General features: G+C 39.1%; 1 protein-coding gene across 13 annotated transcripts in view; it reads right to left on the bottom strand.

Annotated features, from left to right (window-relative positions):
• The window catches only part of MLIP (muscular LMNA interacting protein), a 245,275-nt gene that overhangs the window by 130,630 nt on the left and 92,227 nt on the right, over window positions 1–22,418 (bottom strand). For 8 of the 13 annotated variants that reach the window (XM_058734281.1, XM_058734291.1, XM_058734289.1 and 5 more), the window contains exons 1-3: window positions 13,400–13,530; window positions 5,769–5,924; window positions 1,617–2,009 (exon numbers count right to left, since the gene is read on the bottom strand). In XM_058734281.1, coding sequence (XP_058590264.1) covers window positions 1,617–2,009; window positions 5,769–5,924; window positions 13,400–13,495 — 645 coding nt within the window. In that variant the 5' untranslated portion in view covers window positions 13,496–13,530. Of the gene's footprint in view, window positions 1–1,616; window positions 2,010–5,768; window positions 5,925–13,399; window positions 13,531–22,418 lie in introns of those variants that run through there. The other 5 variants (XM_058734284.1, XM_058734288.1, XM_058734290.1 and 2 more) reach the window with 2 other exon arrangements.

The raw sequence follows: 22,418 nt of genomic DNA, 5'->3' as shown, positions 1-22,418 counted from the left end.
CAGCCACTACTAGTGAATTAGGTTGAACTTTGCCTTTTCATTAGGAGCTTTGATAACATGAACTATAACCTACTGCAAAATAATATATTTTGGAAAAAAGATCCCAAGGTATGTATCCAGTCTCTAGTTTGACTTATATATATTTGATCACATAAAAACAAGTTAAATGACCAACTCAGGGGGAAAAAATCTAACAATTGGGGGAAGGAGTGAATCAAAAATCCAAAAATTGCTTCATTAAGAATATTTTCTTTGTTTTCTTCTATTTTTTATTATCATGCCTTTATGTTCTTCTTCACAGGGGGCAGATAAAATTACCCTCCCCTGACTATGAGAGCCCCCATGTCTACAACTTGGTGATTCCATCATCTTTCCTGAGGCAAGTAAGAAATGTTTAAGCCTAACACTGCTTGCTGAGAATATGTTTAATTATATAATTAGAACATTTCCAATCATTGAGAATAAATTTTGAGAGGAAATAAATGTTTTAGTCCAGTAGACCAAGATGAGGGTACCCTACTGAGAGTCTTCTACCACAAAAGAGTAGCCTAAGGATACTGGATACTTAAAAGTGACATAAATTAAGCATCAGGAAGTCAGTGAAAGCTGCAGAAATGAAGATAGGGTGACACCCAAATAAGATGCCTACTCTACAATTATGCGTAGGTCTTATCAGCCCCAAAGGGCCAACTCACCAATAAAAATGTTCTCCCAACTACTTTGAGATGCTTGCAAGTGCCTTGCCTAACAGATCCTAAATAGGACATCATGATACTGACTCCTGCTTTACAAAAGAGAACTTTGCATCCACTATCCACTCCCAAAGCCAGCCTTTGCATTCCTGACATTCTACCTAGGCCTTGTCAAAACCATTTTATAATTTCATTATGACAATTAGCCAGCCAATGGCAAATCTTTCATATTTTTCCCTTCAAAATCCCTCTCTATCCACCTCCTTTCTTTCCTGCCCGTCACAGAAATGGGTCTTAAATAGGTTCTCCATCTTAAAGAAACTCTTCAATTTTGCTGCTAAGTTTTGGGGTGGAATCTTCTCCCCATTTCGCTGAGGCAAGCCCTGCACTGGTGGGTTCCAGGACTACAACAGATTCTCTCCATAAGACACACAGGTGAGATTTCTTTTTTCTTACACACTCTTATTTCCTAGCCTGTCCTTTTACTACTCTTTCAGCAGTTTAAAAGTAATGTGTCTACATCTGATATTCAATTGATGTCTTCCCACAGGATCTTTCTCCTATCTGAAGTATGCTTTTGGATGCAGCCAGCTAACCCAGCACTGTCTCCTAAGAAAGTCCCAGTATCAACCTCTTCCAAGAATTATTCAAAAGTAAGAGATAACATTCCCCCAGATCCACTCCAGCTGAATATTTTACATTTTCTCTTCAGCCAATTCGCAGTACAATTATATAATCTTTTTTGTCTTATGAATTAATTATCTATATTTACTCTGATGATTTATGATCTTGGGATTTTGGTTTTTTAGTATCTTTTCTCTTTGAGAGTTTTATTTGCTTCAAACAGGAAGGCCTTTGCAGACAGCCTAGGATAAAGAGTACGTAAACATTTTCTTTTATTCTATGACAAGAAGAAAAACCTACCTGCCCATGCTTTTGTGGAGGGGCAATCCCATGAGACATTTCAGGATGTGATGGGGCCTGGAGGTCTGTCCCCCGTGTTTTGGGACGTACCACATCAGAGGCCAGAGTGGAGGAAATTGCTAGAGACTTGGGCCGAGAAGCTGTGGTGCCCATCCCTCCAGGGGGGCCTTGTTCACCTTTTCCACTGGTAGATTCATCTTCCCCTTCCGAGTCCACAACAAAGACATATTCAGCTTTAAAGAGGTCACTTTGCTGCATTCCTTGAAGTTCGTTTGCTTTGAGTCCCCTTCCTTGTGAAATATTTTCACTGACCTCTGAAGGATAAATCAATGTTCCTTGGTCTCTCTCCCGTTGGCTCCCAGCATTCAAGGTCAAGTACTCATTGGAATCAGACTGTAATTAATGTAGAGACATAAAAGCATTGACATTGGTTTGACACTGGCTTCTGTTTTGCCTGTACTCTTAAAAGTTTAACCTGCTTATGATTTCCAAAGACTAGAATTTTTAGGAATATATTTAAAAATCAGGTTGACTTAGGAGAGACTGGATTGAAATTAATGGCTTACTTTTTTTCAAAAAAAAAATTTAATGTTTATTTTTATTTTTGAGAGAGAGAGACAGAGACAGAGCACAAACTCAGGAGGGGCCGAGAGGTAGATACAGAATCTGAAGGAGATTCCAGGCTCTGAGTTGTCAGCACAGAGCCCAGTGCGGGGCTTGAGCCACAAACCATGAGATCATGACCCAAGCTGAAGTCGATTAAGTTGACACTTAATCAACTGAGCCACCCAGGCACCCCTGAAGTTAATGGCTTACTTTTACTAGCCCGGTTGTCTGTCCTAGTCCAAGCCCAAACAACTTCAAGCTCAGAATCAATATCAAGTAAACCTGCTTTAAAATAAATCATGATATAATTTCTTAAAAAAGAAATAGAGATAGCAATGTTTCCCATGAAGGCATTCATGAAACAAATGGGCGTTGGTCAAGTGTGTAGTTAATGGTTAGGCAAAACCTGTATAAGTCAGAGAGAAAGGAAACCCCACTGAAAGTTCCTGAAATAGTACAAATCTCTCTGAAAGTCTGAGAGGAAAAATAAAACTAGAACAAAATGCGTAAGTATTCAAACAAAACAATCTAAACTAATTGGGAGGAACTCAAGAATCAGACACCAGGAAAAAAAAGTATTTTTAGTACAAAGTATTTTTCACCACTGTTTTATTTTGTAATTCTAATCTTTTCCCATCCATTTTTTTTATGAGTACAGAGAGGGTTTACAAGACCAAAGTACGATAGCTTTATCAAACTATCAAGCATCTTTTTTTAAAATGATAGCTGTACTGTACATTAAGATTGTATTTAAAAGACCCAACATTTATTTTCTTGGCTTTGATAACCATGCTGTGGTCACTATCCTTTTCTTTGCAACATTTCTTTAGGTCTAAAATTACTGCAGAATAAAAAATAATAAAGAAGACACTAAATAAACTAAAATAAATGAAATTTCAACTGTGGTAGTAAACTTAACGTGCTATTATATGCATATATATCATATGTGTAAAAATAGAAGTCAAACTACTGATTATATATAACTAAAATGGTGATTTTATATACCCACTGTACATTTCTCAGCTGATGATAATTTAGTCAAGATAAACATAAATTGCTTCTGATTAGGATTTCTCTGACAATGGTCATTTCATATATTAAATTATAATGCTATACAATAATAAAAACCCAAATTAGAAAGAAGTTTAAATTAAATGTAAAAGGATTCAGGAGTGCCTGGGTGGCTCAGACAGTTAAGCATCTGACTCTTGATTGTCAGCTCAGGTAATGATCTCACGGTTTGTGGGATTGAGCCCCAAGGTGGGCTCCATGCTGACAGTGCAGAGCCTGCTTGAGATTCTCTCTCCCTCTCTCTCTCTGCTCCTCCCCTGTTCGTTCTCTCTCTTTATCACAATAAATAAACTTTTAAGAAAATTAAGGATTCAGAGACAGATTGCTTATTATAAAAAGTAACAATAACTAAAAAGATGGCAAAAATTGAACTAGTCTTCGAAAACCTTATTAGTGATCTAAAATAATTCCCTTCCCCATAGTCCATCATTCTCTATTCCTTTAGTTTGATGTACTTTTGTACAGCTTTATCATTATCTGAGATTTCATTATATGCTTTTCACTTTGTTTATTGTATGCCTTCCCAATAATGAGTTACAGGAGTTGACTTTATTAATTCAGAATCCACAGCACCAAACACATAATGAGTTCAGTAAACAGTGGTTGAATATATAAATTATCAAGGGGTTATTTAGCCTGCCCTATTATAATATTGAACTATTTAAAAAATAGGAAGAAAAATCTTGAATATTCTAAAGATATAGTTGTGTGCATTTCAGTGCAATCAGCAAATACATATCAATGTCTCAGGAAGCTCTGGAAGTTTGCAACCAAGATTAATATATATGTCCACAGTCATCTCATATGCTCATAGCACCTATAACAAAGGATCCCATAACTATGTGTGTGTGTGTGTACATATTTGAGAACTCTTAGAGAGAAATTTCCTGGACATTCCAATTGTCGTGTGTAGGATCTCCATGAAATAATGTGGCCTTAATGGTCTTTGAAATAAGGCAGTAGCATTGAAAAATCTCAGGATCACAGATATATTTATAGCTTTCTAGATAAGATGTTTTCATACACCCAAGGTGAATCAGATTATTTTGCCCCTTTTTAGTGAATCAAGAACACCATAAAATCCCCCAGTCACATTTTATTCATAATAAGACAGTATTAAAATACATTTTTTTAAGTAGGTTCCACACCCATCACGGAGCCCAACACAGGGCTTGAAATCAGGACCCTGAGATCAAGACCTGAGGTGAGATCAAGAGTTGAACACTTAACCAACTGAGCCACCCAGGCACCCCTTAAATATATTTTTTAAAGAGAAAGGGTTTTTTAGCCAAACTGTCATTGTGCTAACACAAGTCATTATCAGGGTTTTTTTGTCTGTTTTAATTTTATTTCCAGTTTTGGTCTCATTTTGGATAAGCATAATCAGTGTATAAATACAATTTTATAACCTATGTTGTTGCTTACTATTATAAAGTTAATACTTTCCATGGAATTACATAATCACTATAATTATAACCTTGTAAAAGTAATTTATTATCATATTCTTAATTTTTTTTCTGATTATTAGCTATTAGACTATTTTTATTTTTCCCTAATTGTTTTCCTAAATGACATTTTTCTGCCTTTGTACTATTTCCTTAAAATATATTTCTTTTTTTTATGTTTATTTATTTACTTTTTGAGAGAGAGAGAGAGAGAGAGCAAGCCAGGGATGGGCAGAGAGAGAGAGGAAGAGAGAGAATCCCAACCAGGCTTTGCACTGTCAGCTCAGAACCCAATGAAGGGATCAAGCCCATGAACTGTGAGATCATGACCTGAGCCGAAACCAAGAGCCAGATGCTCAAGCAATTGAGCCACCCAGGCTAACTACAGGTCAGGCTAACTATAGGCTAACTACAGGCTAACTAGCCACCCAGGCTAACTACAGGCTAACTAGCCAGGCCACCAGGCTAACTACATTTCTAAGAGTTATTTATTGAAAATTATGACAGTTTTAAAACTATGGATAAGGGCTTTCCACCAAAGTTGTATAAATTCATAGAGCTAGCTGCAAAGCATGAGCATGCCAATACCTTCACAACTGTCCCAGTACTGGATATGACACTTTTTAAATTTTGCTGATTTATTGCATGTAAAACAATAATGTCTCACCATTTTATTTTGTATTTTCTATCAAGATAAATTCAAACTTCTTGGGAAATTTTGTTTTTATTATTTTAAGACATGTTTGGGAGAAGGGAAAATGCCAGGAGGCAGAATGTGTCATGTGAATAGCAAAGAACAGGGTGTCAACTCATGAGTTGAGAATAGTGTATTAGAGAGAAGCAGGGGTATGATAATGTTTCAGTTTCTATTACACACTTATATTTTTAGTCAACCTTACATTTCACAGACATCTCACTTTATGCAAAGGAAATAAACATTCATACAAATTTCCAAGTCATTATTATGGACAATTGAATGTTTAATATAAAGTTGCTTAATATAAAAAAAAAAGAATAAAAGTAATCCTACCCTATTTACAGTTTCTGGATTCTTATCACTTGGTTCCTCAGGAATTTTAACAAGGAATTTAGAGGTGTCAGCCAACTTAGAGTGGGTTGGTAGTCTTCTGACAGTGGGGACAAAAGTGAAGATCAGAGGTTTGGCTTCAGAATCACCAGAAGAGACCTATGAGACATGTAATAAATTAGACCTTCAGTCCTGTCAAAGCTTTATCTTGACTTTGTTTTCTATACCCCATGATATTTATCTCAGTTATTTTGATAAATTGCCTATTATCCTGTGGTCATGTGTATGGTTGCCAAAAAAAAACAGCTATAAAAACAGTCACAGTGGATCAGATCCCCCCCTTTTTTTTATGATTCCATTTATCAGAGAAAGCAGTACGACCCCAGAAAGATTCTGTTGTAGGGGGATGGCAACAAAACAGTAGATTGGCTAGGTGGTCTTTTGGAATATTATAGGGCACTTCTACCTCAGTAGGATCATCACAAACACAGCATCTAGTCTGTTTCAAAATTGATTTTTATTCATTTAACCCCGGGTTAACGGTTTCAATTTGACTCATAATCACAACCATGCAAGAAACTTCCAACATGTATCACTAATGAGAATACTAAAAACTGGATTTAAAATTGAAAGAATGCTTTTTTAGCGATTAGAACACCAATGTCTCTCCTTGAGGACACACTTTCTCTTTCATTCATGCTTTAATAATTCAAGAATGATTGTGTTTATTTTTTTAATTTATTTAAATTTTAGTTAACATACAGTACTATATTGGTTTTAGAAGTAGTTTTCAGGGATTCATCATTTACAGACAACACCCAGTGCTCATCCCAAATGCCCTCCTTAGTACCCATCACCCATCTAGCCCATCTCCCCACCACTTCCCCTCCATCAACCTTCAGTTGTTTCTTAATATCCACATATGAGTGAAATTATATGGTATTTGTCTTTCTCTGATTGACTTATTTTGCTTAGCATAATACATTCTAGTTCCATCCATGTCATTGCAAATGGCAAGATTTCATTCTTTTAGATGGCTGAGTAATATTCCATTGTGTGTGTGTGTGTGTGTGTGTGTGTGTGTGTGTGTGTCACATTTTCTTGATCAATTCATCAGTCAATGGACATTTGGGCTTTCTCCATAATTTGGCTATTGTTGATAATGCTGCTGTAACATTAGGGTGCATGTATCCCTTCAAATCTGTATTTTTGTATCCTTTGGGTAAATATCTAATAGTGCAATTGCTGGATTGTAGGGTAGTTCTATCTTTAGTTTTCTGAGGAACCTCTATATTGTTCCCCAGAGTGGCTGCACCAGAATGATTGTGTTTACTATTTGTTGTGTGGCAGGAACTCAAGGAGCTAGGGATGCCATAATGAATAAGAAATAGTCAGTAGACCACACACAAGAAGAAAAAAGGGGATGCACAAACCACTAAGGGAAAAGTGTTGAGCGGTGCCTGCCTACCCAATCTAGGAAGCTCTGTAAAAGGCAACACCTGAAATTTGGTCCCAGGGAAGAGGAAGATAAGGATATCCCAGGCTAAGAAAACCAGATGATTGAAATCATGGAAGGGCAGCAGCAGTGGGGGGTACATATCAAACTTGGATTCTGTATGATTGACAACAAAGAACAATTACAGCACCGTAGATTGGGAAATGAAGTAGTCACATTAGAATTTTAGATAGATAACTCTGGGTTTTTGTTCCACATTTTATTTATTTTTGAGAGAGTGCAAGCAGTGGAGGGGCAGAGGATCTGAAGTGGGCTCTGTGCTGACAGCAGAGAGCCCAATGAGGGGCTTGAACTCATGAACTGCAAGATCATGACCCAAGCCGAAGTCAGACGCACACCTACCTAGGTGCCCCCAATAACTCTGGTTTTAAAAGACATGTGACTAGTGACAAGCACAGAAAACCAAGAGCAATAGATTGAGGACTAAATGAAAGGGAAAAAGAGAAGATGCAGCTGTAAATTTCTCTTTCTAGAAATCTGGATAAAGAGTAAAGAGGGAGGTTGAGAGGAGTTAGTGAGGGAAGAAGAGTCAAAGAGGTGCCTCTGCTGGCATGTAATAGGGTGGACCTGAACATGTCTGTAGACTTGGGAAAGGAGCCAGAAGAGAAGGAAAGCAAAACAAGGTCCTGGAGGAAGCAGGCAAAATATGTTAAGAGAATGGGAGAAGGAACATGGCCTCCTTTGAGTCCAGAGAAAATGAATGAAGATACAGAAAATCTCACGAATGTGGTGCAGTGGTGGAAGCAGAAAGGTGGCATAATCAACACTGATGGTAAAATCAACCTCATCTAATCAGAGTAACACTGCCCCTCGGCTACCTCCATGCCTCTGTCACAAGAAATATGATACACCCCGGCAGGACCCTCACTTTCCTCTCCCTTTAAACTGTGCCTACTTTCTGTGCCTTGGACCTCTCAGGCTTCATTGTGGCCTTCCCTTTAACCCCATCCATGTCAGCCCCTATGAGGAACCCAGGCTGGAGTCATCCCACAATTCCTGTGTGCTATGCACACCCCCTCATTCTTTTCCCATCTGTGCCCCATCCCAATTCATGAAGTATTTCTACCACACACATTCTGAAATTCAGTCAGCCATCATACAATCTCCCATGTCCTTAAGCTCTTCTCCATCCTCACTCTAATCAAACCACTGCTTCCTCTGAGGGGCTTTGTCTCTAAGAAGCTTGTTCAATGGTTGCTATTTTCCCTCACACTGGACCTGGAAGTACAAGAGTGTCCTCCTCACTCCCCTTTACTACTTCCAGACCATTCTTCTTTCCTCCTACCTAGAAACTTCCAGATGTGAATCTCATGTCAAGAGTCTATACCACTCATGACCTCTCATCTTCACTGTCATCTGCCCACACCCAAATTAAGCAAGCTCTTCTTTCTTTGAAGATTTAGTTCGTGGCTCAATTCCACTCCCTTTAACACTATGCTTTGCTTAATACCCAGTATCACAGCCCATGGGTAATTTTCCTCATATTGTGTTGACCTGGCCTCTGCTCCTTCTTGCCCCTCAATCCCTAGCCTCAACGAATAGACACCAGCCCTCTGTAATGTCACATTTTCCATTCTCTGATCTCCACTTCTTTTCTTTCCACACCTCTCTCTCATACACCAGCTGCAACATTTCTCAGACCCCACCAGAAGGAAAATCTACTGATCCCTCCAACATTATGTTTTCCCATACTTCTTTTTTATTTTAGCCAGCCTCAGTGACTGCGTTTACCCCATGCATACTCCTCAAGTGCCCTTCCCTCTCTCACATCATCCTTCCCATTTGGACAAATCACAGTCCTCACTAAATCTAACCTGCTACCTAATCTACCCCTTCACCACAAAGGTATGTAATTGGAAGAAATCACATAACTGTGCTTACCGGTTTCACTTCAAATTTATGACTCTGAGCCTCAAGCAGGCCCTTCAATGTTGCTCTATAAACATATTATAGTTCTATAGTCCATTCACTCTCCCACTTGCCTAGAAAACTCACACCCTCTCCTTTTTTTACACCCTCAATATCTTCTTCCATGGTCTAACTCTGACCCGATGACTTGGTTTCTTATGTCACTGAGATAACTAGAGCAGTCAGACAAGAATTTCCAAGGTCCCCATCACTACATCTACTCACCCACCCACATCCTTGTCTTTCGAGTGGCCTTCAGTCCTGCCACTATGATCCTACTAAAATCAACCCTCACTTGAGTATTATGCCTTCTACTTACTTTCAATTTTTCAACAAGGTCTTATTAAATGTCTACTAAATGCTAAGACATCACTCTAGGTGTTGGCGATGTAATGGTGAGCACACTAATAGAGTTTACATTCTTGTGGAGAAAGAAGTAAACAAAATAAATATGTAAAATATATATTACTTTCAATAGGCAGAAGCTATGAAGACTGGCTATAAGGCTATGGCAGTAACCCATGGGAGAGAAAATGGTAGGTTGAACTTGGGTTGTTGCAGTAATCACAATAAGAAATGTTAAGGGTCTGACTATATTTTAGTTTTTTTTTAATTTTTTGTAATGTTTTATTTATTTTTGAGAGAGAGAGAGCATGAGTGGGGCAGGCACAGAGAGAGAGAGGGACAGAAGATCTGAAGTGGGATCTGTGCTATCAGCAACAAGTCCACGTGGGGCTCAAACTCAGGAACTGTGAGATCATGACCTAAGCCAAAGTCAGATGTTCAACCGACTGAGCCTCCCAGGTACCTTGGTTCTGGCTAGATTTCAAAGGAAAACTTAGAATTATCTTAAAAATTAGATGTGGGATATAAAAGATAGATAAGAATCAAGACATGTACAAAATTTTTGACCTGAATAACCACAAGAAATGAGATTTTATTCACTAAAATGGGGAAAACAACAGGTGAAGCTAGTCTGAGAATAAAGATCAAATGTAATATGCCAAATACAGATCCATGTAATATGCCAATACAGGAATTGTGGGTATGGAAGTCAAGTTTAGAGGAAAGTCTGTGCTAAAGATAAAATTATTAGGATTGTTAACCTGTACATGGTATTTAAAACCACAATACCAGATCACCAAGGTAGTAAGCACAAATAGGAAAAGAAGAGGTCCAAGGTTGAAGCCTCCAGAGTTGGAACTCTAAGTTATCAAGCAGCTAAGGAAGAACTAGAAAAACTCACAGGGGATTTTAAGGAAAACAGAAAAGACTAGAATGTCATTGACAGCAATAGGAAAGATGCCTGACTATAAACAAAAGGAGAGACAGAATATGCCGAGGGCCCGTAGTAGTGAAGCAATTTGCTTGGACATTTGATATCTTCTCCAGGGATGTGTCAAACTACCCCTCACAGGAACAGAAAAAACAATGGTAGCACTTACAGAGCTGGTGTTCAGAAGCAGTTTTGGCAAAAGGATGTTGTGAGCATGAGGAAATTGAGGGCTCTAGTGAGAGTAGAGCAAGCGAACACCATGCAGTGAAGTTTGGAGAGGTACAGAAGAGGAACCCTCAGATTCAGGGGACCAGTGGTCTCTGACACTCAGAGACCAGATTTGATAACATGGTGAGTGTTGGGGAGAATGACTTGGGCTTAGAGTATGGTATGTGAGAGTTTAAGATTTAGATGTATGGTAATTCTGGACAATTATGTGGTCTAAGGCTTTGACCTTGAGACTGAGTATCTCAGAAGAAAAAAAAAACAGAAAAGGCACTGAGATTGGGAAGCTCAAGTAACTGTGAGACAAGAAGGTTGACAAAGTCATTCTGGTGAAAATGAAAGCCACCATGGATGACAAGACTGGACTGGACAGAGAGACTGAGAGCATGATGGCACTCAGTGAGCCTGGGGTCAGGAGGTACCTGGATCAGGCTATCTGACACACTAGATTATTAATAGGTATTTTCTTTGTGAGTATGTAATCAAAGAAAGAGAAGTGGATATCCTTACAGGAGATTTCACCCACGTTATATGTCTAATGAACTAACTGTAGGCCAGTTTATTATAGGGTACAGCTTTCTGATAACTAAAAATACTAAAACAGCCATGCCTTCTAGAAACAATTCTTTAGGGAATATAAAACACACAGACAAACCTTTCTGAACCATCTCTCACTCTTTAACCTTCTTTTATGCCTTTAAAGATAGTTGTCATTATTCCTTCATTGCAGTCATGTCAAAATTGCCAGGTTGCAACTAACCATCCGAAAATAATAAATCAATACTCTCCTCTGTAGTGAGGAACATTAGATCCCTTGTGAGATTTGGGAAGCCCATTAGTCTTATCAGCAACAACAATATGACACACTTACTAGATAGATTATTTTCTAGGAAGGCTTCTTTACATGACTAATCTCATAAATATCATGATAGATAGCGGTTTTAGCAACAAAATCATTAGAGGTAGTTCAGATAATTCATCGCAGAATTTCATGTGGGTAGGAAATAAAGACAGTGCTTTAGGAGTCAAAAAAGAAGTGAAACTGTGAACTTATCCCCAGGTTCTATAGGCCCATCATCTCCCCACATGATGACTACAAGTCTGTCTTATGCTCTATCCCCATGAAATTGAAATACCAATGTATGAAAGGGTTCAGTATTAAGTGCCCCATGAGTATGAAATACATACAACCATTACTAACAGTAAGTGATTTTGCCTTCTAAAACACACACAATGACGAAAATTCATTTCTCCAGCCTTGTACAATTTGTACAATGCAATCCCACTTAAATCTCCAAAATACAAATAGATCTCTACTGTTGATACCCCATAAATTATAGACTTTTTAAAGGGTAATAGCTATAACTTTAGTGAATAAAATGGAAACAAAGTATGAGTGAACACTAACGTTTCAGTGCATAAGGTATGCTTTTAATACAATGCCCTCAAATGAATTTCTAAGCATAACCACACGTTGACAATGAAAGCAACAGCAAAATAAAATTATTCCTTTCTATTTTATTGCCATATTTTCCTACAGACATAGCCATATCCTACATAAAATGTCTTTCCCGGTATAGGAGAACAACTTTTTTTTTTTTTTAATTTTAGTTGAACCAATACATGATGTCATTCAAGAATAACATAAAAGGGAAAATCTAATAGGGCTAAAGACGTATTCATCTTCCAAGGTTACTGTTGGAGAAAAAGATCAGGGATAAATTCCCGTCTGCACACATATCCTCAGAAGCACAGCCACAAAAAGGGCAATGGTTCGGTATCTGCTTTTAAGCTGGGAGTACAGTGTTAGCATGGGGCTCTTTTCATCGCTATTACCTAGCATCCTCTTATCTAACCAATGATGTACAAATTTTTTTTTGTACAGAATTTAGGTTGGAAAAGGATGTGAAATTATATTATGTAACATTTAGATGTAGAGCCACGTGTTAGTTGATAGACTGCTGAATCCCCAGTTCAGAAAAGAAGAAAAAAAATTTTTTTTTCTGTTTCCTGTACACGGTGGCCAAGTTCCAGGGGAGCCCAGAAATGAATCGCTATGGTGATGAAAAATCATTTTCCACACAAAGCAGAAACAGATGCACGTTAATACCACTGCACTTGTTAAATGCCAGTTAACACTTTCAGTTGCCAATGCCATTTAAAAACGTATCTTAGTTCTTGTTCTTGGGAAACTACCTTAATAATAGAATTAGACCCAGATGGATTAAACTCTCGCCCTAAAAATGGTTTCAAGCACTCGACATCTCTTGAGACTGTCCCCTTCTCCCCGGACAGGCGAATAGGAACTTAGGAAATTGTGTTTTCCCACACCACGCAGGTTAAGTGCTCCGTTGCTCAGTTTCAGGCTGCAATGCCCTCCTGTCTACTATTTCCCTAAAAGTTCTCTTCCTTCCCATGTCAACACCCACACTCACAGATGTCCACCAGCCTCCTGTTGAGCAGAGGCATCCCTGGGTGTCAGCTTCAACACTATGCCAAGGGCAGTCCTGAGCATTTTCTTGGTTAGCCAGTGAGCAGTTCGCTTTTATCTGCTGGCCCCTTCCACGAACTGTAGATAACATTTCATTTTGACATACAGTCAAATTTATCTATACCCAGGCAGCTCTCCCTCAAGCCCTCTTGCAGCAAACAACGAAGTGCACAGCCTTTAAAAGTTCCTGAAAACATTAAGGAAAGACTTCCTTTTACCTGGGGTGTGGTCTGAATGCTCCCTGCTAAGACGCACGAGTTCATTTGGAAGTAATTGTTCTCGCAGTCCCTCGGAAGCCCCTGTTCTGGAAGCATTGATTCATCACACAAGGGAGTGAGCAAACCGATGACTGAGGTGTGGGAAGGGAGCCTCTCACTAAAACAACACACACTCACACAGGGAAAAAAAATTCTAAAAAGAGGTAAAGTGGAATCCTCCCTGAATTGAAGAATCCTGTCAGCTCCCAAGAGTAGATTTATGTTTAGACAATTTTTAGATTTGGCACTTCATGAGAGGTCATACCGACTGCTGAAATGGAGCCAGTAGAAATTAAAAAAAAAAAAAATGCCACCTATATGTGTTTGCCCTCTTTTCTTGTCACGCAAGTATTCCAATTACATATTCTGCAAAAAGAAGAGAGAAGCCAGATTGTGCCGCAACGAGAAGCTGATTGAAGGGCCCAAGCATCTGCCAATCTCAGGAACCAGGTGGTCACACGCACTGAGAACATTTAGAGACACAAATACATGCAAACACTGTGTCTAAATAAAGAACGACACAACACACAGTGATCATTTCAAAAAAATCAATAATATGATCGGCCGTGGGCATGTAAATGCAAGCAGCGGGAGCATCTGTAGTGACTGAAGTTCTGCTATTAATCAAATCAGCTCTAGAATAAAACTTGGAATCAAATATTTGTGGGGAAAAAATTCCATTCCAAGGTTCCTGGAAGATGCTGAGTGTCCTGACTGCAGACAAAACTTCACACACGAAACTGATTGGAGTCTTCAGATTTCAGTAGTTCTATATTTTTTATATATTGATTTTTCTCCAAATCTGTTTGGATTTGGCAATGAAAGCACAAACCTACGTTTGTGCTTTGGCAATGAAAGGTGGTGTGGCCCAAGGGCTGATTATAGACCAAAGGCTATGAAAAGCAATGAAGATTTTATTTTCGAGATCTGGATTATATCTCTTAATTTTCAACCTTATCAAAAGTCTGAAGGGGCACATGGTCTCATAGTTCATGAGTTTGAACCATGCATCAGGCTCTGCTCTGAGAGCTTGGAGCCTGCTTTAGACCCTCTGTCTCCCTCTTTCTCTGCCCTTCCCCCACTTGATTGTGGGCTCTTTCCCTCAAAAACAAACATTCAAAAAAGGTTCTAAAAAACACAAAACAAACAAAAAAGCCTGAATTTTTGGAAATATTACAAGTAAGGTAATTGCCAAAAGTGATTCTACTAGCACACTGGCAAAAATTCTTCCAAATAACATAGAACTTTTTGACCTAGAAAGTTATCTAAATTTCCAAATAAAAGTGCTGTTACGTCACTAAACAAATTTATGTGTTCCTCTATGCCAAGTATAATTATGGATACTCAAAAAAAAACATAACACTCTCCTGCCCTCAAAGAGCTTACAGTCCAATTAAGAATATAAAACAGATATACAAATAATAGAAATACAAAGCAAAAAAGAACAGAAGAGAGGAGAAGGGAAGGGAAGGGATGGGATGGGAAGGGAAGGGAAAGAGAGGGGAGGGGAGGGGAGGGGAGGGGAGGGAGGGGAGGGGAGGGGAGGGAAGGGAAGGGAAGGGAAGGGAAGGGAAGGGAAGGGAAGAGAAGAGAAGAGAAGAGAAGAGAAGAGAAGAGAAGAGAAGAGAAGAGAAGAGAAGAGAAGAGAAGAGAAGAGAAGTTCCATATTGAAGTTCTCAAGCTTTACACATAAACCACCTAGAGAGCTTGAGGACATCAGGGATGGGCCCCAGATTCTCTATTTCTAACAAGCTCCCAGTTGATGTTTCACTGCTTGTTCATGACACTTTGAGTAGCAGAGACTTGGAGAAACTTTTGGAGGGAGGGGAGATCACAGCCACATGGACTAATTCAAGGATAAAGTGGCATTGGGGCCACACTTAGAAGCATTGGGGAGTGGGGGCTTAGGAATGTGGGATAGAATAACAGTTATTTCAAAGCAGAGATAAAAGCTTGAGTGAAGGCACCTATCAGAACAGCAGTAAGCAGCAAGTCTATTCATAAAGGATGAAATCCTAGAGTCGGTCATTCACTGGCTATGGGACCCAGGGGGACCTCTCAAAGGCAGTCCTTTCACCTGTGAAATGTGGATAAGAAGAGTACTTATCTCACAGGGTTCTGGCGAGGATGAAGGTGAAATAATATAAACCCTAAAGGCCACACACCTCAGTTCCAGTGAGTGGTTCCCCAAGGGGAAGTAGCAGTCCAGTCCCTTGTCAATATTTCGATCTGTTCATGCCAAGCAGACTCAAACAACTATGAAGCTCTTCTCCCATACCTCATTCTGTCCACCTTCTGGTCTTTTCTCTCTCATTCCCTCCCCCAACTAAAGCAATACTTACACATGTTGGCAAGTCAACTTTGGAAGAGGAAATAAATATTTTAGCCCTTATCTTTTGCCCTATTTAAACTCTTCCTTGAATCATTTTACAACGTGAGAACCAATTAAATTCACCCATTATTTCTCTATTTTGCTCTGTGTCTCCTTGGCAACTTTTCTCTAGTCATTTTCTTTCTCTTGTTTTATTAATAATTGTTGGTGTTACAGACTATTTGTTATATTGATAGAAGTAATAATTGTTAGTTAAAAAAACATAATGGTCATGCATTCTAGCAGCATGCTTTAGCCATCTGGTTAGTAACTACATATAGCCTCAAAGAGCACATGTATTTAGGACAATTTCTATAGAAACCATCCTCATTTGAATAGAAAATAATGGCATGGTTCAAAAATCAGGCCCCAGTCTTGGATGATGAAGAGCATGTAAGTTACTTACACAGGATGGAAGGGTGGGGAGGAGGAGAGAGTCTATTCTCCAATTACAACCACTTTCCTATGTATACGAATGTCAGTTAGGGTTTCCCAAAACCCTGAAGCATTTATAAATACAAACTTTTTTTTCACAGCTCTATATAAGCATTTATTCAATTAGGTTAAGCCAGTTGTGCATCACATAAACATACATGTTTATTTCTCCATCTTGTTGTATAAACACACACTTTTCAATGATCTCTCTTCCACTGCAGAACAAAAAATACTCCATTGAATAATGTTTTTCCCAAAGTAAATAAAGTTTGTCAAAGTTTGCAACAGTTTCCAACTTCTCTTTAAGTTTTGGCATTATTGATGGCTGAATTAGGACACCTTTCACCTTCTTATTAAACAGATATTACTACAGTAACTTCCAGCCAAAAGACTCTTCAGGTATTGCTTTTAAAATAAGTAATATGGAATAAATAGTCCCTCTTCTTGATATGGGAAACAAATTTGAGGGGAAAGTAGATTAGCACACAAAAGTTTTCCAAGAAGCATGGAATTAAACAGATCCAGTTGCCAAGGCTAGACACCCATTTGTCTGTTCCTATGCTCTGTGCTTGATAAAAGAGGTAGTAGAAACCCATTTATTTATCTTAATAAATATCTATTGAGTACAGAGACTATTCTAAGCTCTGAGGGACATGAAGATAGAGAAGATTTGGACTCTATTCTCAACATGTGTTATAGTCCTATGAAGAGACACAAGTTACACGGGCCATGAGGGAGGTCTGAGGACAGTGCAAGGCGATGTGCTGAATATAGATGTATGGGAAAGTGGTGTCAAGCCATTCCCAGGGAGATTTCACTCTTAGCTTCTGCACTCTTACTTCCTATTTCTGGTGATCAATATGAGGACACTTATTCTGTTTTAGCTGTGGGTGGAATTTTTCCTCCACAAATGGGAATCACCAGCGGTTTGGATTCCTGTCTCCAGGGCAATAGGTGATTCCAGAGATGCTAATCAGGGCCATCCCAATTCACAGACTCAGAACTGAGTGTCTTATATTTAAAGGGAATTCTGACCTCTCATCAAAAATATGTGAGTTTCTGGGGAGCCCGGGTAACTCAGTTGGTTGAGCATCCAAATCCACCTCAGATAATGATCCCACTGTCCATAGCGTCGAGCCCCATGTCAGGCTCTGTGCTGACAGCTCAGAACCTGGAGCCTGCTTTGGATTTTGTGTCTCCTTCTCTCTCTGCCCCTCCCCTGCCCATGCTCTGTCTCTGTCTCAAAAAATAAATAAACATTAAAAAAGTTATATAAAAAATACGTGAGATTCCATCACAGCCTAAGTTTGGCTCCATCTATATCAAGCATTTGTATTGGTCTCATCTGGATTGCATCTATTCCTTGTACTACCGCACTCATAGATTCTCTCCTCTTTGGGGTTTATACTCTTAGTTAATAGGATACTAGTAGCCCTCCTTAATTCAAATACACTAGGAGCTTCAAAGTATTGAGGAAAACCTAGCACCTAAGTAAGACTGTGACATAGTTAAATATTCAGACAAAATGAATAGGCCTTACACATGGCAGAATTTGAAGGGAAAAGAGACAATGATAAGAAACATTTATCCAACAGGAATAAGAGTTTGGTCACCACTCTCCCCTTGTTGAATCACTTTCTTGACTTGGCTTCGGGCACACCATCTCCTTTTAGTCCTGTTCCCATCCCCTAAAACACTCCCCTGTCTGCTTTGTGCTATTCTACCCTTAAGCTTTGAAGTAGCCCAGAAGTCACTCCTTGGATAATTTCATCCAGTTCTGTAGCTTAAATAACGTTTGTTCCAGATTTGTATCCCCAGCCTGAATGGCTTCTCTGGGTAATACCCTCATGTATCCAGCTAACATCTTCACTAGGATATCTCATGGACATCTGAAACTGAATTGTTTGTTTTTCTCCTGAAACTGTTGCCCGCCACAGCCCCCAAGTTTTCCCTGCCTCAGCATATAGCTATTCCTATTTCTCATTGCTTAGGCTAAAAATGATAAGCTTACATCACTTTTCTTGGTTGCTCATTATCCCCCATCAATATATCAGTATTGGTGAATATTCTGATATTCTTGATTTCTCATAATCCCCCACCACCAATTTATCAGTATGTCTCCCTTCAAAACAAATCCAGAACCCTACTTCTATTTCTAACATCCTAGTAACAGAACCTACCATCATCTCCTTTCCAAATCACTTCCTCCTAACTAATCTCCCCTGCTTCCTCTTTGCCTCCTGTAGGGATGCTCTGATAAACCATCTAGACCTCCCTTCAGGCTGAAGGACTATTCCCCAGCTGCTGGAGGTGCTGAAACAGTGCTCAGCTGTCTGTCCTCTCCAAGTGTTGCTCTCAGTTGAATAAAGCGTCTTGCCCAAAGCCACTCCCCCCTTCTCCGGGGCAGCCTGCATCCAATGGCTACTTGATACACCCATATAAAGGCCTGCCACTCTCGTTCCAATTTAGGGCAACTCTAAAGAGCGATCTTACGAGGTCAGTTAAGCTTTTGTTCAGTCTGCCTTGCAACCCAATTCTCTCCCTGCCTAATCTTGCTGCCTTCCCACTCCCACAGGTGTGGTAAACTTCCTGCATGCTACTCTCCACCTCAGAGTCTGCTTCCTGGGAACCTAATCTGTTGCCACACCTCCCTGTAGTTATTGTCCACACGGGAGCAAGACTGAGCCTTTAAAACAGAAGTCAGACCATGCCGCTTTTCCATGCAATACCCTCCAATGGCTTCCTTTGTCACCCAGAGGATAAGCCAGTATCCTTGTAATGGCCTACAGCCAACGTGATCTGGCGACTACTACACTCAGCTTGCTCCCTCATATCTGTCTGCAGTGATTTCCCTGCATTCCTAGAGCACACTAATCCCATTCCCTGGGATGCTTTTCCCAAGCTCATGAGTTCCTTCACTTCTTCATGTCTCTCCTCAAACATTAGTTAAACTGTAAAACATTCCTCACTAATCTCTGTAATAAATTACCACCCCAATTCTAAGGTCTTGCTAGCACTCTCTGTCCCTGTTAGCCCATGTTATTTTTCTCCAGAGCACTAACCAGCTTTTAATGCTTGCTCATTATCTGATTTCATTATTGGATTTTAAACTCCATGAGAGCAAGGATTTTTGCTTTGATCACTATTATTTTCCTAGCAGCTAGAATAGTATGGGGCACTCATAAGCATTCAATAGATATTTTTCCAATAAACTTATTGACTGAAAGTGATCTCTTTATTTGTGGACATTTCTTATACTTTTCTTCTAATGAGAAGGATAATAATTCTGGTAAACTTGGAATCAGCTGTCCAAAAGTAAACAGAATCAGCCCAATCTCCTCAAGTTTCTCAGTTCCACTGGAACGGTTGTTGCTGGTATTCACAGGTCCTTACTGAGAACCAAAGGTTTAGGGGCTAAAGGAAGAAGCAAGATGGAGATAATTTCAGCCAGCTGCCTCCCCATGACTCTTACATACAAATATCTGTAACAGAAGATGGCAGGATGTTCAAAGCAATGGATTGACTAAAGTCAGGTCAGAAGCAGACAAAATAGGTTCTGATCTCACATTTTCCACCAAATAGCTGTGAGGTCTTGGGTAAGTCACTTAACTTCTCAGGGACAATTTCCTTATAAAATAAGACCCCCAATTAGTATTGCCTGATGCCCCTTCTTTAGAATACCAGCCTTGAAGATGGAGGATAACAAAGGGGTTCTGTGGTAAAATAAATTTAGGAATTGGTATATTCCATATCTTCCTTTAGAAGGAGTCTCACAATCAAGAGGCCTTTGAAGCTTGGTTTAGCCCATAGTTTCTCACATTTATTTGGCCACAGAACCTCTTCCTTGCCTGACGTATACCAACATCCCACTCATAGCGTGAACTACTGAACTGGACAATCCATACAGACTTCTTTCTGCTGTGATAGTTAATAAATCTATAAAAAGAAGGTAGTTTGGGCAAACAAACAAACAAAAAAGAGTTTCCACATAGTTACTACATGAAGTGCTACTCATGACCTGGAAGGAGAACACAATGAGCTAGATGGATATCAGCAGATGATCTCTGAGTTACAAAGAAAGAAACATAAGGCACTGTATATATTCCAGGTCTACCAACTATAAACCCACCTATGCCAAACCCACCTACTTCACTAGCAACATTCAGGGGCACAGGAATATGAATTAAATAAATGATGAATTGACCAGAAGGTCTCAAAATATATTCAAAGAAGCACTAACAAACTGTGAGGTAAACATTTAGAGATAAGACATATTGTTTAATAGATATACTCAGAGATTCCATAGTGAATCATTTCTGTGTACATCATAAGAGAAACAAATTTTGACTCAGAATATAGCTCATAAAATCTTATTTCTAAGTGCAGAGAGTGACACCAGCATCTTTACAGTTTACATTATAATTTCATAAAGAAACATGACAAAGTAATATTTGTTTTTAATATGACTGTTAGTATAATTTGATTTATACACATTTTCATTTAAAATAAAAGAGGAAGCAATAGCATTCCATGTTTCAAGTATCTTTATGTATGAAGAATGCTCTCAAAAGCCTTCATCATATGCTACAGATGAAAATTTTATCTGTATTCCTCAGTTTAGACAGTGAGGAAAACTGTGTTCCAAAGTTTTATTAAAATGGCTCAACCATAAAAGGATTTGATTATTTTAAAAACTCTACGATCTTTACAGTTAGGTGCTACCCACCAGGGCAAGTCATGGGCTGCACCCCCCTCACCACCCACAGGGTATCTTTTTGGAGAAAAGATCAATTACCAATGTTTTATCATTAGAGCCACATGTTGACTTTCAGAAGCAACTGAATTTTTTTGAAAGAGAAAGACAGCATGCGTGTGCATATGCTCAGGGGAGGGGCATAGGGAGAGGGAGAGAAAGAATCTTAAGCAGGCTCCACGCCCGAGGCAGAGCTCAATCCCACGACCCTGGGATCATGACATGAGCCAAAATCAAGAGTCAGAGGCTCAACCAACTAAGCCACCCAGGCACCCCAGCTTTTTAAGTTAGCTTTCTCATACTTGAGCAATGTAAAGAATAGGCTTAATACAAGTATAAAGACAAGCACATCACAACAATAACTACAACTTACTACTCGTATTTTATATTTTATCTTGATACATCATTTCCTCTCCTATAAACTCTATAGAAATACATGACTCTTAGCAGAATCACTGCACAAAGATGTCAGCCAGTTTCTGTTAGTTTTGTCGTGGGCTACCTACCACTGATTGGAAGAATAAAACAGAGAACAATGTAAGTGTAGAACTAATTGCATTTTCAATACAGTAGTGAGAACATGAGCTTTAAGTAAGAGTACTGGTGTGGTATCCCCCTCCCCACTTACTAGCTATGTGACCCAAAGTAGATCCTTGATCTTCCTGACCTTCATTTATTTATGACCATAGAACTTATCACACAAAGTGGGACTCCCTTGAGCCTGAAGGGTAAGGGGGAGGGCATTATTAGTAATTACTTTAGGACAACAGGCATAAATGGGACTATTGTGGGCAAACCAAACATAATCGGCCTACTTATTTCCAATATTGAGATATAATACCTCAGTACTGTTGTGAGATTAAAGTGGCATGATATAATATGACATACAGGAAATTTGTCAATTCATGTGTTCAGTAAGTTATTCCTCCTTTTTCATAAATAGAAATTGGGCACTGGTTGAGGGTAGGGGTGATATGAAGAGCTTATTGTATTATCTTTGAAAAAATGGAGCATGGTGACTGACCGGTGCTCCCGACTTTGCTTGGAACACTCTCCAGCAATCTCCTCCCTAGTTAACCACTCTGTACCACACTGAGTCCTAGGAAACTCAGAGATTCCAAGATGAATCATTCTAATTTGCAACATGAGGGCCACACAATTTCTGAAACACAATATACTTCATAAAATCACTACCTAAAGACTCCTTTCCTGACTGCGGAGTTTAGATACAGCCTCTTGTCGCACACTTTCTTAGCAACTTGTACTTTTCCATGGCATTTGCTGCTATTAAAATTACAGGATTATATAGTGAATTCTTTAGTATCCGATTCCCCATTTGAAACATAAGCACCAGGACAATGGGAATTTTCTATTTTATTCCTTGCTGTACCCAAAGTATCTAATGTAGTGCCTAACACATA

Source organism: Neofelis nebulosa, chromosome 6 (assembly GCF_028018385.1).
Source record: "Neofelis nebulosa isolate mNeoNeb1 chromosome 6, mNeoNeb1.pri, whole genome shotgun sequence".
Taxonomy (NCBI): domain Eukaryota; kingdom Metazoa; phylum Chordata; class Mammalia; order Carnivora; family Felidae; genus Neofelis; species Neofelis nebulosa.
Note: the sequence above shows the minus strand (reverse complement) of the source record. Positions and strands in the feature narration are given on the sequence as shown.